Raw genomic sequence first — 14,947 nt, forward strand, 5'->3', positions numbered from 1 at the left:
CAGAGCCAGATTCAATGATGGAGTCAGGTTTAGTGGTTCGATAATTGATGATTGAACCAGCTCAGAAGGAGGTGTTCATCTTGACGGTTGTAGTTGTAGTCGCAACCTTTTTGACAGTAATGAAGATTTTGTTGGAGAAATTGTTTCAGAGAGTTTTTCTGTGTTGAGACATAAATTTTGCAAAGGAGATTATGGAGAGGAGAAGCAAGTTGTTGAAGATTAAGTAAAGAAGGTGGACAAATTTAGTTTTTTCAGAAATTCAGACCAAGGGAGAGATTTGTTGAGTTTTATTTGCCCTAAATTTCTTACCATAAATAGGTTTTCCTTTTAGGAAAATGTTTTGGATTAACTAATCATTTTTCTTGTAGGAAAAAGAATAGGACTCTATAAATAGAGGAATATTCCTTCTAACTTATTAAACATTTACAATGTAGTCTTAAGGACTTTGAGAGTTTTGGTAAAAGGGAGAATTTGTGGATCACAAGCTTGATACGTTATCACTTGTGTGAACATCTCATGTATTACGAGTGAATTGGTTGAGGTTGTTTCCCTCTATATTTTTCACTCTCATATTTATAGTGGATTGTTCATCTTCTTTGTGGACGTAGGTCGATTGACCGAACCACATTAAATCTTTGTGTCTTTTGGTATATTTCTCGTTGTCTTCTTACTCATGGTCTTTCGAGGTTTGCTTTACTAGCTTCCGCATTTACACCTGCTTATTTTCGGTCCTAACAATAATTAAGGCCAAATACATAAACAGATCCCTGAACTTGTTAAGTTTTTTCCCTCGAGTACCTCAACTATGTCATTTTTCTATTGAATCATTGAACCACTCATAATTTGTTCCTTTAAAACACTGTTTGATTTTGATCGGCTTTTCTATTGTAAATGCCTTCAACTGTGTTTGAATTGTAATAATTTTGATTGAAGGAATGAAGACAAACCGTGTTGGTCTCATTTGTTTTCTAATGTGTTCAAATGATTTAAGTGAAACAAAATTATTCTCGAACAATTTCACTATCAATTAGACTAATAAATTGTGGAACAACATATGTATCCTCTATGAATACCCCTCATAAATTTGGTTCCACTTCAGACAAGGGTGTTTGTTTAAACGGAATAAATTACGGGGATTCAAGAAAAAACCTTAGAAATTTGCTTATGTATTTGACCTAGAATTAAACGTCATTTATTTATGTTAAGAGGATGTACATTTAGTGTTAAATAATCCCCGCTTTAATGCTTGAATTTTTTTATTGTATTATTATTTATTATTTTGAAAAATTGCAGACAAATTAATATATGAATATGAAGTAAATGATAAAAGAATATTCATTTGTTAGTTTTTCACTAATCATTAGCAAAATAGGATTAATTATTCTAAATAATTTAAGTTAAATACTTTATCATTACAATGATATTTATGAGAAGGTACATTTAGTGTTAAACAATTCCGGCTTTAGTGCTTCAAATTTTTTTTAATTTTTTTTTGTAATATTATTTATTAGTTTTGAATAATTGCAGTCTATTTAATATATGAATTAAAATATAAAGAATATTCATCGGTTTACCTTCTTATACTAAAATTAATTATTATAATTGAAGAATAAAATTCTACATGTCTACTATTTTATAAGTTGCTAGGACTTTTCATGTTATCAAAGATTTTGTGACTTTTAATTTAAATATTTTCTTTGACATTAAAAATATAAATTTACCCTTAGAAAAATTAAAAACCAATTTAAAATTTTACATATTTTTAACATTCAATTTACATATTATTTCTTTGGAAATTTGGGCTATCTAAACTAAAAACCCCACAACCCCTCACCCACGTCCCCATTCCCTTATATAGGTAAGATACAGATTAAAAAAATAACAAATATATTATTTAAAACATTTAAATAAAGCCAAATAATTAGAGAAGGTGGTTTAAAATTTATAAATTAAGTTTTTGAAATGAATTTTTTGAAATATTGAGAATTTTTTCTTTAGTATATTTAAACATGATTAGAAAAATCCAATATTATATAATTAGATTATTTAGTTGTACATAAAATACTAGAGAGGAAAAATACTAGGAATATTGTACTATTACAATACTGTTATAAACAATTTGTGTTATAGTGAATGTATAATTATGTGGAGTCCTTGTAAGATATTGTTAGGAATCCTACTTAGGGACCAAGTAAGGTTTTCCCTATAAATAAAGGATTTTCCTTCATTGTAAAAAAGATTGATGAAAGAACTCTGCATCCTGAATATACTTCAAGAGAAATAAGAAGATTTTTCTCTTCTCCCTACTTTCTTCTTCTTCTAATTTTATATAGTTTCATAACACGTTATCAGCACGATTGTTCTATTCTTAAAGAATAATGAAGAAGATGGGAAAAGTGCAAAAGAGATCTTCCATAAGTTATGCAATAAGGTTCTTATATCTTCAAGGTATGATTTATCTTTATGTTATAATTATTTATGTACAAATCTGGAGGTACCATCTAAAATAAGTATTTAAAGAGAATTGTCGACTTTTTATATGTTTAAATTTAACCGACGGGAAGAGAATTTCTTAATTTATTTTAATAATTAAGCATAATTTAGAGAAAGATATATTTTCAATCTTTATATGAAGTATGTGATCTATTAAACTGTATCTATTAACTGCTAATGTTGATTATAAGAAATCATTAGTCTCAATTTTGTATGTAATTATAATATATAATCATATTAATAATCATTAAAAGTGATGAAATTGCAATTATTTTCAAAGGCTTGAGATTGAGCCTCATTGTGGTAAGACAATGAATTTAAATTATATCGCACCAAAAGAATAAGACGATGGATACACGTCCAATCACACCAAGAGGGTAAGACATCAGAAGTTTTGATGCTTTGTAATGAAAGATGTTGGATTCAAGTCCCTCATTGATTTATGGCATAAGACATTGGGTTTGAGTCTCAATGCACCATATTGATGATATTATGATAGGTAAGGGAAATAATGAGTTTTAGATAAAATTAGTCATAAAATATATCTCGTTGAAGCAGAACCATTCTCCAAAGAGAATGTAGTAGTGCATAAATGTCTAAAAGAAGACAATTCATTAAAGGGAAAAGGGTCTGATATACCCCTCAACTTTGTCATTTAGAGCTGATATACCCCTTGTTATGAAAGTGACTCATATATAACCCTACTTGTAAACAAATGACTCACATATACCTTTTTCCTCTAACGGAAATGAAAAAAAATAATAATTTCAATTTAAATTTTTATTATTTTTTTCTAAAAAATATAATCTCATATAAGTAAATTTAATCCTTGTCAAACATATTTTTTTTGACTTTTTTTTGTTTCAATGACTAATTTATAATTATTATTTTGATAATCAAATTTATTTATGTTTCACTAATATTCTTGTAAAACTTATTATAGATGATCAAATTTTTTCTTCGAATATGAAACTAAATTACAATACACACAAAAAAATAGTTTAATTTTTTATTCTTTAATCTAAGGAATGAAAGAAAAAATAAAATAAAATAAGAAATTCAAATAATTATAATAAGAGAAGTCAAAAAATAATCTATGTATGAAACAAATTAAATTATTCCTTGAACTTTGATAGAAGAATCATATATACCCCTAAATTATTTTTAAAAAAAAATTAGAAGTAATAAATATAAATTTAAAACTAATTTTTTAACTTCCATTAAATGAAGGGTATATGTGAGTCATTTTGTAACGACAGAGGTACATGTGAACCGTTTGTATAACGGTAAGGGCATAATCACAAACTTAACTAAACTTAAGAAAAGGTAAATATTGTATATGTTTTAAAATTGAAACATTCAAACTTGGCCAAAATTGGCAACCCAAGTCTTAACAATAAGAAATAATACTTAAAGACTCAAAGGATAAACATCTGACTGTCTATCTATAAAGCCTCTAAAAGTGAGATGGATGTTAGGACAATATCCACAACATCCTAATGACTAAACTAGAAAGCAAGTAAAAAAGTTCTCCGGAATGTGAGGAGGCTCACCATTGACTCTGGAGTGATCAACTGGGTTAACAGTACGCTGGATGCCGATCCTCGTTACATGTGTCTGCATCATGATATGATGCAGGCCAACTGAGATCAGTACATTGAATATATGAGTATGCAAGTTGGAATGCTAAACAACATAGGCTTGATTGGAAAATCTGAAAAACTTACCTGGCTCAACTCAACTCAACATACTGGACTCATTTCAATATAAAGCAATTTAAAAGCAAGGGCAATATAAAGAAAATATAAAGAAAAAATGTTTAAAACATGTTGTAAACTCTGTGTATATGCAAATATACAATCAACTCTTAGATGTATGTAAAAATACAAATAAACTGTGTATAAAAAATACAATAAATTTTGTGGGAGTTTGTCTAACTAACAATCATTACATAAAAGCTATAGTGATGATACAACGATCTACCTCACGCTGTCAGTGCATCCTACACCCGGTCAAAGGTATAGGATATGAACTGCCTCATGGATTCACTAGTCTACTATGAAGAGGATTCATCTAAAAAGTATGATCATTTACTACCATGATGGCTACATGGTTTGATGGAGATGTGGGTTATCTGAACTTATGCTCGTCCCCAATTCGGTGCTCAATAATACTTCTAAAATATACTAGCTCTTATGATTTTAAAACATACATCTTCTGTTATTAGAGATTAGTGATCAAAACTTAGCTCAAAGGTTTATTGGGAATCTCATTTTCCCTGCTTGCTTCATTTTAGAAAGATGTAACTCTTCTCTTAAAACTAGCCTCAAGGCTCTTTGGAAATCTCAATTTTCGTTCTTATTTAAATGTGAAAACATTTCTTTTAAATCTCTTTGGGAATACATAATACCCATATGCTTCTTTGAAGAAAGAACTTCAACTTTTACTCTTTACTGAACTCAACCCTTAAGTCTTAAAAACGAAGTTAAAACATTGCTAAATGATCTTGAAAACTTTTAAGAACTTTGCTTTGACTTGTTTCTTAACTTCTAAACTTAAATCTTAACTTCTTTGACTTTGATATTAACTTTTCTTAAATTGGATTATGGATTCAAGGTTCATGATCTCGTTGTTATGGATGATTTCATGATGTTTAAATGTACCTTAGAGTGTTGGAATCAACTAAGAAACATAGGTACATCACTTAGGAACTAGTACGATAAGGTGGGGGAAGAATGAGGAGAATTGGCGTCCCTGACGCTCTGAGAGACGCAGGGCGCCAACCCTCAAAGTTAAGAGAAACTTTTGTGGAACTCTGGCTGGCGCGACACCCCAGAGGCCAATATTTAGGTGAACCTTTGTGGCGCTCTGGAAGGCGCGGTGCCCCAGCTCTTGCCAAGAAATCTCCGACTTTTCTCCTTCATTTTTCATCTCTAAACCCTTTAAATTCCTTGGTGCTTTATCCAAACACTTGGGATCATTAGTACTAACAATATACAATAGATTCAATCTGAAATTACACCTGGAAACATGAATCAAATGAAAGAGGGATTTCAACAACACAACCATCAAGAACTCAACAATTGTTCAACAATGTTATTCAAGAACTCACTTCCTTAGCATTCGAACAACTTAAATTCGCCGAATCGAAACAAGATTAGCGTGTGGGTGAACTAACTAAACACTATGTGATCTTACATACCTCTTTAGGGATCACCCCGGACAAATTACATGCTCAAAGCTTGTGCGTTCTTGGCGATTCTTGATTTCTCTCATCTTTTCTCTCTTCTTCAAGCCCTAGCGTGAATTCTATTTTTCTAAACTGAAAAAAGGTCAGGTTTTACCCCTAATTAATTTCTAAAAACGAATTAACTGAATTAAGTAAGGAAAACACAACTTTGTCCTTCCAAATTCGGATTGGGCTTTCCTTAATCCAACAACCCAACTTTTGAAATGCATAACTCACTCATCCGAACTCGAAATCATGCAAACTCGATGGAGTTGGAAAGATTATTATAAGGAATTTCCAACCATATTTGGAACTACACCTAACCCATCCTGAGCTGGGAGTTATGGTTGTTTGAAGTTGATCAAAAAATCACTTTATAACTTAAAATTTTCAGATTTTCTTATTCTTTCCAAAAATAAGTATTTTCAGATTTTAAACCTTTTTCTAGTCTTTTCTAGTTGTTAGATGTTACAGGGAAGATGAATAATTGATTGTGATACCTGCTAGTATTCAAATGTTCAACGTAACACAAATACAAATGCAGATCCAATACAGAGCTTGAGATATTTGTCATCGTCAAAAAGGGAGAATTTGTTAGGTGAAAATAAGTTAAATGTCTTGAAGAATGATAGTTTCATAGAACATGTTGTGTCAACATGATACAAGTTCATTAGTTCATCTAATAGAGAAGGATTTCGCAAGTGAGTAGGTTTTCACAATCAAATAGGAAGACTGAACGAAGTAAGAAGCAGAACATACCACAGGAGCTTCCAAGTCGAGTTCAAATAGAAGTTTGAGTTAAAATAGGTTAGAGATTCAAGTCCAAATCTATAGATACGGCAATAACTTCTTCAAGGAAGTTTGTGAGCTTACATAAAGAGAAAAACAAAACACGATTAAGTTTTTGAGAGACTTTTGTACTTTACTTGGGGAGTGTTGTGAGTTTAAGAGAATTTATTGTGAGATTGAAGTTAATAGTTATTGACTGCTATTGAGTGTTGAGCGTAGGATAAGTCTAACAAGTTTGAGAAACTTGAAAGACTTAAACCTGTGTTTTTGTCTTGATAATTAGGAATTAGAGTTTATAATTCCTTAGATTAAATATGTGTGTAATCATTATGTTGTTTGAAGTTGAGATAAATAATACAAAATTATGAACTAATTATTATTTTACGAAATTATTTACTACAATTCTCAAACAGCAAAGAATAAATATGTGATCCTTTACGGAATTAAGGAGCATAGTTTCAACACTTCCTATTACTGTATTTATTATTTCCTATCTTCAAAAATGTGATCATGAAATGTGTGACACTACTTTTTATTAATATCAATTATTATTCAATTTCAAAAGGGTCAAAGAAATATGAAAGCTAGCGTTTGATAAAAAAAAATATAGATATTTTTTATTATTTATGTAGTTGAAGTTTCAGCATGTGTTTGACTATATATTTTGAGATAAATGTTTGGGTTTTTAAAAAAATAAAATATACACATGAGCCTTAAAAGTTATTAAAATTACTCAAAAATTTGTATCATCATAATATAATGAACATGTTCCAAGATACCTTATAACATCACTGATGACAATCAACAAACAAAAAAATAACAATATGGACAAGAATAGTATAATAATCACGTATTCAAAAATGTGTCACTTATTCAGGATAAATTAATTCATTAAAATATTAAAATTTGACCAAAATTCTAGTTTTTTTCTAGAAAATGAAAACTTGAGATGGATGTCTGCCGAATAATAAGTAACATGGACAAACACTAATATTTAAAATTTTCCCAAATATATCTGTGTACAAATGACACCGAAATGTTTTGCCATGAAAAGATAGGTTCATGCACCATGGTAAGTTGTGTTTATAAGTCAAATGAAATGAGCAGAAAACGTGTATACATCATAATTCATAAATTTTAGAATATTCACATGTTATAGTTTGTTTTTATATTGATTGTTTGTTGATTTTTTGCTCTAATTATATGAAGAAACTAAAAATATGTTCTGTAGCATTCTTGAAATGAAAATGTATCAAAACACGTGATTTAATTTTTTTACTAGTCACATTATGCTGAATGCTTGTTAATAAATAAATTATTTTATACAATGAGTGCAATTAGAGGAAACTAAAAATATGATCTGTAGCATTCTTGAAATGAAAATATATCAATACATGTCATTTAATTTCTTCATTAGTCACATTATACCGAATGCTTGTTAATAAATAAATCCTTTTATACAATGATTGCTGCTGAAGAAACTAAATATATGTTCTGTATCATTCTTGAAATGAAAATATATCAAAACATCTGATTTAATTCTTTTTACTAGTCACATTATGTTGAATGCTTGTTAATAAATAAATTCTTTTATATAATTTTATAGTTAGTAAGCATGTTGTTATAAACAAAAAAAAGTTAGTAAGCATGTTAGTTGCAACTCTTTTTTTATTCAAATAGTGAAAATTATGTGATATTAAAAATAATATGCTAACTCAATTAAAAGCAAAATGGATGAATGAATTTTTGATTAATTTATTGAATCCAAAAGAAAATAAAATTTCAAACAATTACTCTATCGGGCCTTATTATAAGGTGTTCGATGTCATATTATGATGTATTTCATGTTAGTCTAGCGTTTTTGCCGATAACCTGTTTTTGAAAATGCAGCTCACATTATTTTTAATTAGAGAATACATTCACATATTTCTCAAGAAATAAATTACTCCTAGATTATTAGTTACAAAAGTTTTTGTGTATCAAACACATGTTTCCATAGTTATGGAGATTTATTAATATGCATCAATACATGTTAGTGATTGCACGTTGCTATTGCTAATTTACTTGGAATAGGGGTGGCAGTACATAGTAAGTACTATAGTCTATAGTAATCAATTTGCATAGGTGACTTTTTAAGTCTTTTTTGATATATGTCTACTTCTAACTTCTTTCTCAACAAAAAAAAAAAAAAAGAAGAGACACATGCAATTTGTTAGCCTAGCCCCTCCCTCGCCAAGCTTTAAAGTTTCTTAAATGCTAATCAACTAATCTTATTCACTTTTTCACCATTGTAAATTTTGAAATTATACATGATTATGTACTTTGGAACTTTTGTATATATATTGTGATAACATTATGAAATGAATGTATGAAATATATTTGCCTCCGCTTGAATTTAAATCTGAGATGTGATATACTTGGGTGCATATTTATTTCTAGTCTAGATATTGATAATCCCTTTTTTTACCTTCTTTTTTTACTGCAAGAGATGCTTGTTATAAGGAGCAATAGGATAATAAATAGAACAAGCTAATTGATACTCCCTTCGTTCGGTATTGTTTGTCATGGTTTTTATTTTTAGAGTCAAACTATAAAAACTTTAACTAACACTTTAAGATGCATTTTTTCATCATATTAATATGCAAAAAATTATAATTTATAGTACTTTTCATATAGTTTTAGAATATCTAATTTTTTTATTTAAAATATCAAATTAATGTGATCTAATTTACCTTTAAAAATTAATCAAATTGACTTTCGATAAGCGTAAGATGACATATATTTCCGGACGAAGGGAGTATTACTTTACTAATGACAAATTTGAGGACAAACAAGCTAGGTTTAAGTGCTCCTTTATTTTGTGAATTAAAATTTTGGAAATCCTATGATTATAAAGAGGCAAAGAATCCATGATGTTCATTCTTTCTACTCCCTTCATTCCTATTTATACGTCATCGTTACTAAAACATTTTTAAATACTTCTTTCGTTCATATTTATAGTTTGTCCTTATTAAAAATAGATGAGTCTTAATGTTTTTCATTATTTCATAAAATCAATGAACAAATAACTATATTCTTTATATTTACCCTTAAGAGTTATTAGCTTTGAAAGTAAAAATTTGATTAACATAGAAAAATTAAATGATGAGTGCATGTTCATGGTCAATTTACTTAATCAAAATAAATTATTTTTTGTTTATTTATTGAAAACTTGACTTAAAGAGATCATTAAATATATAAAATAACAGTGGTAAACTTACATAGTTGTTAATTTATATTTATTTATTATAAACTTAACTTTTAAGAGTACTAAATAAGAGAGCAACAATGACAAATTTACCTCATTTCTTAAATAACTTCAAAACTAAAATTGTAATATATAAATGAATGAGTAAAAATCATTTGCACCCCAACTTTGCTATTAAAAATCAAACTCACCTCAAATTTGGACAAAAATCAAATTTCCCACTTTATCATAATTTTAAGAAATCCAATGCTTATTATACCCTTTCATTAATTCTTTTTTACTTCTTTAAAAATCATGTTTTTTTAAATTATGTAACGAAAATTTCATAAAAGCATAAACATCATCTTTTGGACGCAAAAAGTGAGAAATATTGATTAAGTATATGAGCTAATGGGGTTTTATAATGAACTAAATTAATATAATGAAAAGAAATATTTTTATTAATGATAATCAAAATTCTAATATCTATTTACACAAGTAAAAATAACAAAGAATAATAATTATACAAATATATTTCGATTTAGAAAATATAAAATAATTAATTTAAAAATTGTTTATTTATAAATTTTATTTTATACAAATTTAAATTATTTCAAACTTTAAACTATAAATTTAACTTAGCTTAACTATGATTTATGTAATAATCCATTAATATCAGCCAAAACTAATTTATTCATTTAGAAAATAGAGAATTTTCCGAACGTTTGCTTGACACTCATTCTAAAAATAATCATTTTGATTTACTTCTCTAATTAATAAAATCAAAAGAATTTTTTAATATTTTTTTTATTTCTACCTTCAATATCAAATAATTGCATATAATATAGCGGTCACCCATTTCAATGTTTTAAAACATTATTAATAATGTTACTTTGGAAAATACAATTCTAATAATTTTTTAAGGGTCATCATATATTAAAAATGTGTCGACCAATATGAAACATATGGAGTAGACAGTGGAGAAAAGCAAAAATATGTGTATACATGCATATACACACATTAAATGTATATTATATTAAAATAATAATCATGAAAATAATAATAAATTTTGTCACAAATTCATAAAGATACTGTTCTACTTATAATGTTTATGAATTTAAACAAAAAGTATAAAACCTAGACTAAAAGCAACCGTTGGTGGTGGGGGATAACACTAGTTATTTCTATTTTACTCTTAGATTATTAGTTTTCAAAGTATATATTTGATTAACATATGAAAATTAAATAATTAATTTGTATCAATTGGTCACTTAAATTAATTTTAAATAAATTGATTTGTGTTCAGTTATTAAAAATTTAACTTCAAAAGAATATTAAAAATAAAAATATAATGATGTAAAATTTAAAATAATTAAATATAAATTAAAAAAAATGTTGAAAGTAACAATTCTATAGTCGTAGTGAGTACTAGTCATTAATTCAAGCTGCTTTTGGTTACTTTAACAGAATTCTTGATTATTTTAGGTGCCATTACTTATTGTGGGATAAAGTGGTTGAGGTTATTTATGTATTTCATCTTAGAAGTGATTTTTGATTTAAATATTGTCGAGATGATAACATACTTTGTACGTATTAATTATTGGGAAAGACATATATTCCCTACTAAATTTATATCGAAAAATTTGTTACATACATAAATTATCATGATAACTTATTATATGCCTATACTAGTTAAAAGTAAAATTATTTATTCGTAAAATTGATATGACAAAATAAAATAAAATAAAAATAAACCGTAGAAAAAAAATCAGAATTCTCCTTATATCCCACCACCACATGTCTTCTTTTTCATATCTTACCCTTCTCATCTACTTCACACCCATTAAGCTTAAATGAATCAGTAACAAGAAGTGATGTAGTGACAAGTTACTTCAATAACATCACTTTTTTATCCATAAACCTCCCAGCAAAAAATCAAAACATTATCAGGTTACTTAATATTTATGGGTTTTGATTTGTGTTTGTTCATGTCAAAGGCGGGGTAAAATCTTGGGCATTTCTCAGTCGTGGAGCTATGATGAGACTTTTTTAGTAAACAAGATGAGTGATTGATTGAGAATGAGAAGAAAATTATTTTCTTATTATTTCTATGTTTTAAAAACCTCCATGAAAAACATAGAAAAAAAGAAAAATAAATGTGTTTACAGATATGAAAAATATTTACAATTGGAAGCTCGATTTTCATGGTCAATCAATGGAAGAAAATGAATCAGTCTTTTTGTTGTTCATTTTGGAATGAAAGAAATTCATTCACTATACGAATCAACTTCGAATTTTGAAAAGTTTTCTTGCCGGCCATTGTAGAAAGTTTCCTCTTTATAATTTTTCTATGAAGAAGATATAATTATTAAAGAATTATACTAATAAATTAGAAACTAATTAATGTAAAATATAGTTTGAAAAAAATTAATTCATAAAAAAATTATAATTTCTGACATGACGCTGACGTACCGCTGATGTGGCAACAACTGTAATACACTATATACTTCGAGAGTAGTGTTAGACCCCTTGGGATGATATCAAATTCATTTTTAAATAATAAAATTGTATAACAGATCATTATAATAGTTTAAGTGTGTAACTGACTTTTCGAACAAATTTGAAGAAAATTTATGCCTTTTCCCTTAATCACATGGATAACATGCCTATTTTATGTGGATGTGATATCAGAAAATACATGCTCAACTTGTTATACATATATAATCCTCTTAAAATGGTGTTGAAACTCTCGATATTACACAAAACTCATCATGATGGCCCGATTGGAGAAATAATATATATATATATATATATATATATATATATATATATATATATATATATGACACAATAGTAACACTACTTCGAAATCATATAAAAACTAAATGAAAGAAATTAAGAGGCAAAATAGCCTAAATTATGAGACAAAATAAATGTATCTATGACATAAATTAGTACACAAAAATTCATCTTTTGTCTAGCTTTAAGCGGAAATATTTTCTAATTCTTTTTTTTAAAAAAAATATCAAGAAATCTGCCATAATTTTCCTGTATGGTGGTCGGTGGAGGTTAATGTACTACAGCACAAATGATCATTAGCAGCAATTAAGTATGTATTTTTAGCGAAAATTGTCACTCTTTGTATATGTTCCAAAGCTTTTAACGACATTGGTTCTAATGCACTTAATTAATGTCGATAAAGACTTTAACACTCTTTATTAATGTCTAATATTTAATGCCGCTAAAAGTTATTTTTGTTGTACCAATCAAGACATACAATTGAATTTTGATGGCGAAATATATTGTACCTGTCTAATTCAAAACATCAATTCTAGTCCATAATTTTCCATCAACATCACTTTCCTCGATTCTAGATGAATCAAACTAAGCTAATTAATTTATTTAGTTGAAATTTTCTAGATATAGGAAGTAGTCTACAAGTGCTAATTGGTTTCACCTACTTCCCTGAGCTAATGTCCCAGGCAGGTCAGACAATTTAACTACCATTACATTAGTAGTTGCACTTTGTATCAGGGGTTAGGTGGTTGCTGCTCTCTATTTAGGAAAGGAACTAAACTAACATGTCTTCCTAAATATATATAAGAAACGCACTTAGCTTCTTTCTTGCTCCATTTAGATACTATTCAATGTCTAGGAGCAGTTCCAGATGGACACTTTCAGGGATGACTGCTCTTGTCACCGGAGGCACTCGTGGAATAGGGTAAACCAACTTCAATGTCTTTCATAGTTAGAGGAAGTGTGTCATTGAGTTAGATTTGAACCATTAAAACAGAAGAAGTGTCTTATAATAATAGTATTGATGTATGATGTAATTCGTTTTAGGCATGCTGTTGTGGAGGAACTAGCGGAGCTGGGTGCAACAGTCTACACATGCTCACGTAATGAAAATGCGCTTAACAAATGCTTGCAAGAGTGGTCTGTCAAAGGCTTTAAAGTGAATGGTTGTGTATGTGATGTATCTTCAAGGCCCCAAAGAGTGAAGCTCATCCAAAATGTCTCCTCAGCTTTCCATGGAAAGTTGAACATTCTTGTAAGTTCTATAACTCCTATGTAGCACAGGTAAAATGATTTAAAACTCTAATTGGTTAAAATTATTGGATTTAAAAATTTATGGTTCATAAATATTTGATGAGCTTAGCTCTGCCACATGAATGAAAAACACAATGCAACTCTGGTGTTTTGATAATTCTCACAAATCATGGATCTGGTCCCATGAGTTAAACACGAATCTGTGGTGAGATAGAAAACAACTATAAAACTGCTTGGCATGGTTGGTGAGCATGAGAATAGAGGATAGTGCAATGGGAGGACACTAGGTCATTTTGTGCAAAGGATAATAAACAACCTGTTAGTGAAAAAACTTACAAGATAATAAAATAACAAGATTAAAATTGAAAATAAAATGAAGAAAGTAATCTCTTCAGGCTGGGGCGCGGATATCTCGCTCTCATTAAGGAGATTCAAGCCCACTGCAGCAAATGTTTTCACCGGTCCAACAGTAGTCCTCTTTGACTTGTCCCCTCCAGGATACAACAGCCTTCACAAAGTATAACTCAACAACTCTGGACAAGAGTTGAGTCCAAAACTCCACAAAAAAGAACACCTCCCTTCAACTAATAAGAACTCTCTTTTAGACTAACTCTTTCACTCTTTGTTTTATCTTATGAATTGTGTGTATCTAAAACCAAATGAAGACTACCACTATTTATACTACAAGAAGTCTTCCTAGATATGAATAGGAAGATAATGGAGGTAGTAAATAGTGAAGATAATGGCCTTAGGAGTTTCATAGGTTACAATGGGAATTACATAGGTTACAATTGGAATTACATAGGTTACAATGGGAGTTACATAGGTTACATAGGTTACAAAGAGTAATGGAGGAATTAAGAATGAAACACATTGATGGATAACCAACGCTAATGGATGATGTAGAAGTCATCCATTCCAATATTCATTCTTATAACTCCAAAATAAAGTAATTTAATGTGTTAAATATTAATATTAAAATGTTAATAACCTAACAATCCCCCACTCATTTCAATATTTAGATAAGAGAGTATATCAGTTGAAGGAAGACTACTATGCATAACGAATGTGTGCTCTGCATTGAACCTCCACTTAGTGAAACAGTAACTTTTACCCCAGAGTCGTAGTGGTCTCAAACTTGAACTATGAATGCTTAAGGG

At 28.7% G+C, this 14,947-nt stretch overlaps 1 protein-coding gene across 2 annotated transcripts in view; it reads left to right on the top strand.

Moving 5' to 3' along the window:
- Positions 1 to 13,137: 13,137 nt before the first annotated feature.
- LOC101267590 (tropinone reductase homolog At5g06060-like) overlaps positions 13,138 to 14,947 on the top strand; it is a 28,045-nt gene continuing 26,235 nt past the window's right edge. Inside the window, exons 1-2 of one of the 2 annotated variants that reach the window (XM_004235216.5) lie at positions 13,138 to 13,458; positions 13,581 to 13,788. In XM_004235216.5, coding sequence (XP_004235264.1) covers positions 13,385 to 13,458; positions 13,581 to 13,788 — 282 coding nt within the window. In that variant the 5' untranslated portion in view covers positions 13,138 to 13,384. The remainder of the gene's footprint in view (positions 13,459 to 13,580; positions 13,789 to 14,947) is intronic. The other variant, XM_010319959.4, reaches the window with a different exon arrangement.

The sequence above is a fragment of the Solanum lycopersicum genome, chromosome 3, assembly GCF_036512215.1.
Source record: "Solanum lycopersicum chromosome 3, SLM_r2.1".
NCBI lineage: Eukaryota > Viridiplantae > Streptophyta > Magnoliopsida > Solanales > Solanaceae > Solanum > Solanum lycopersicum.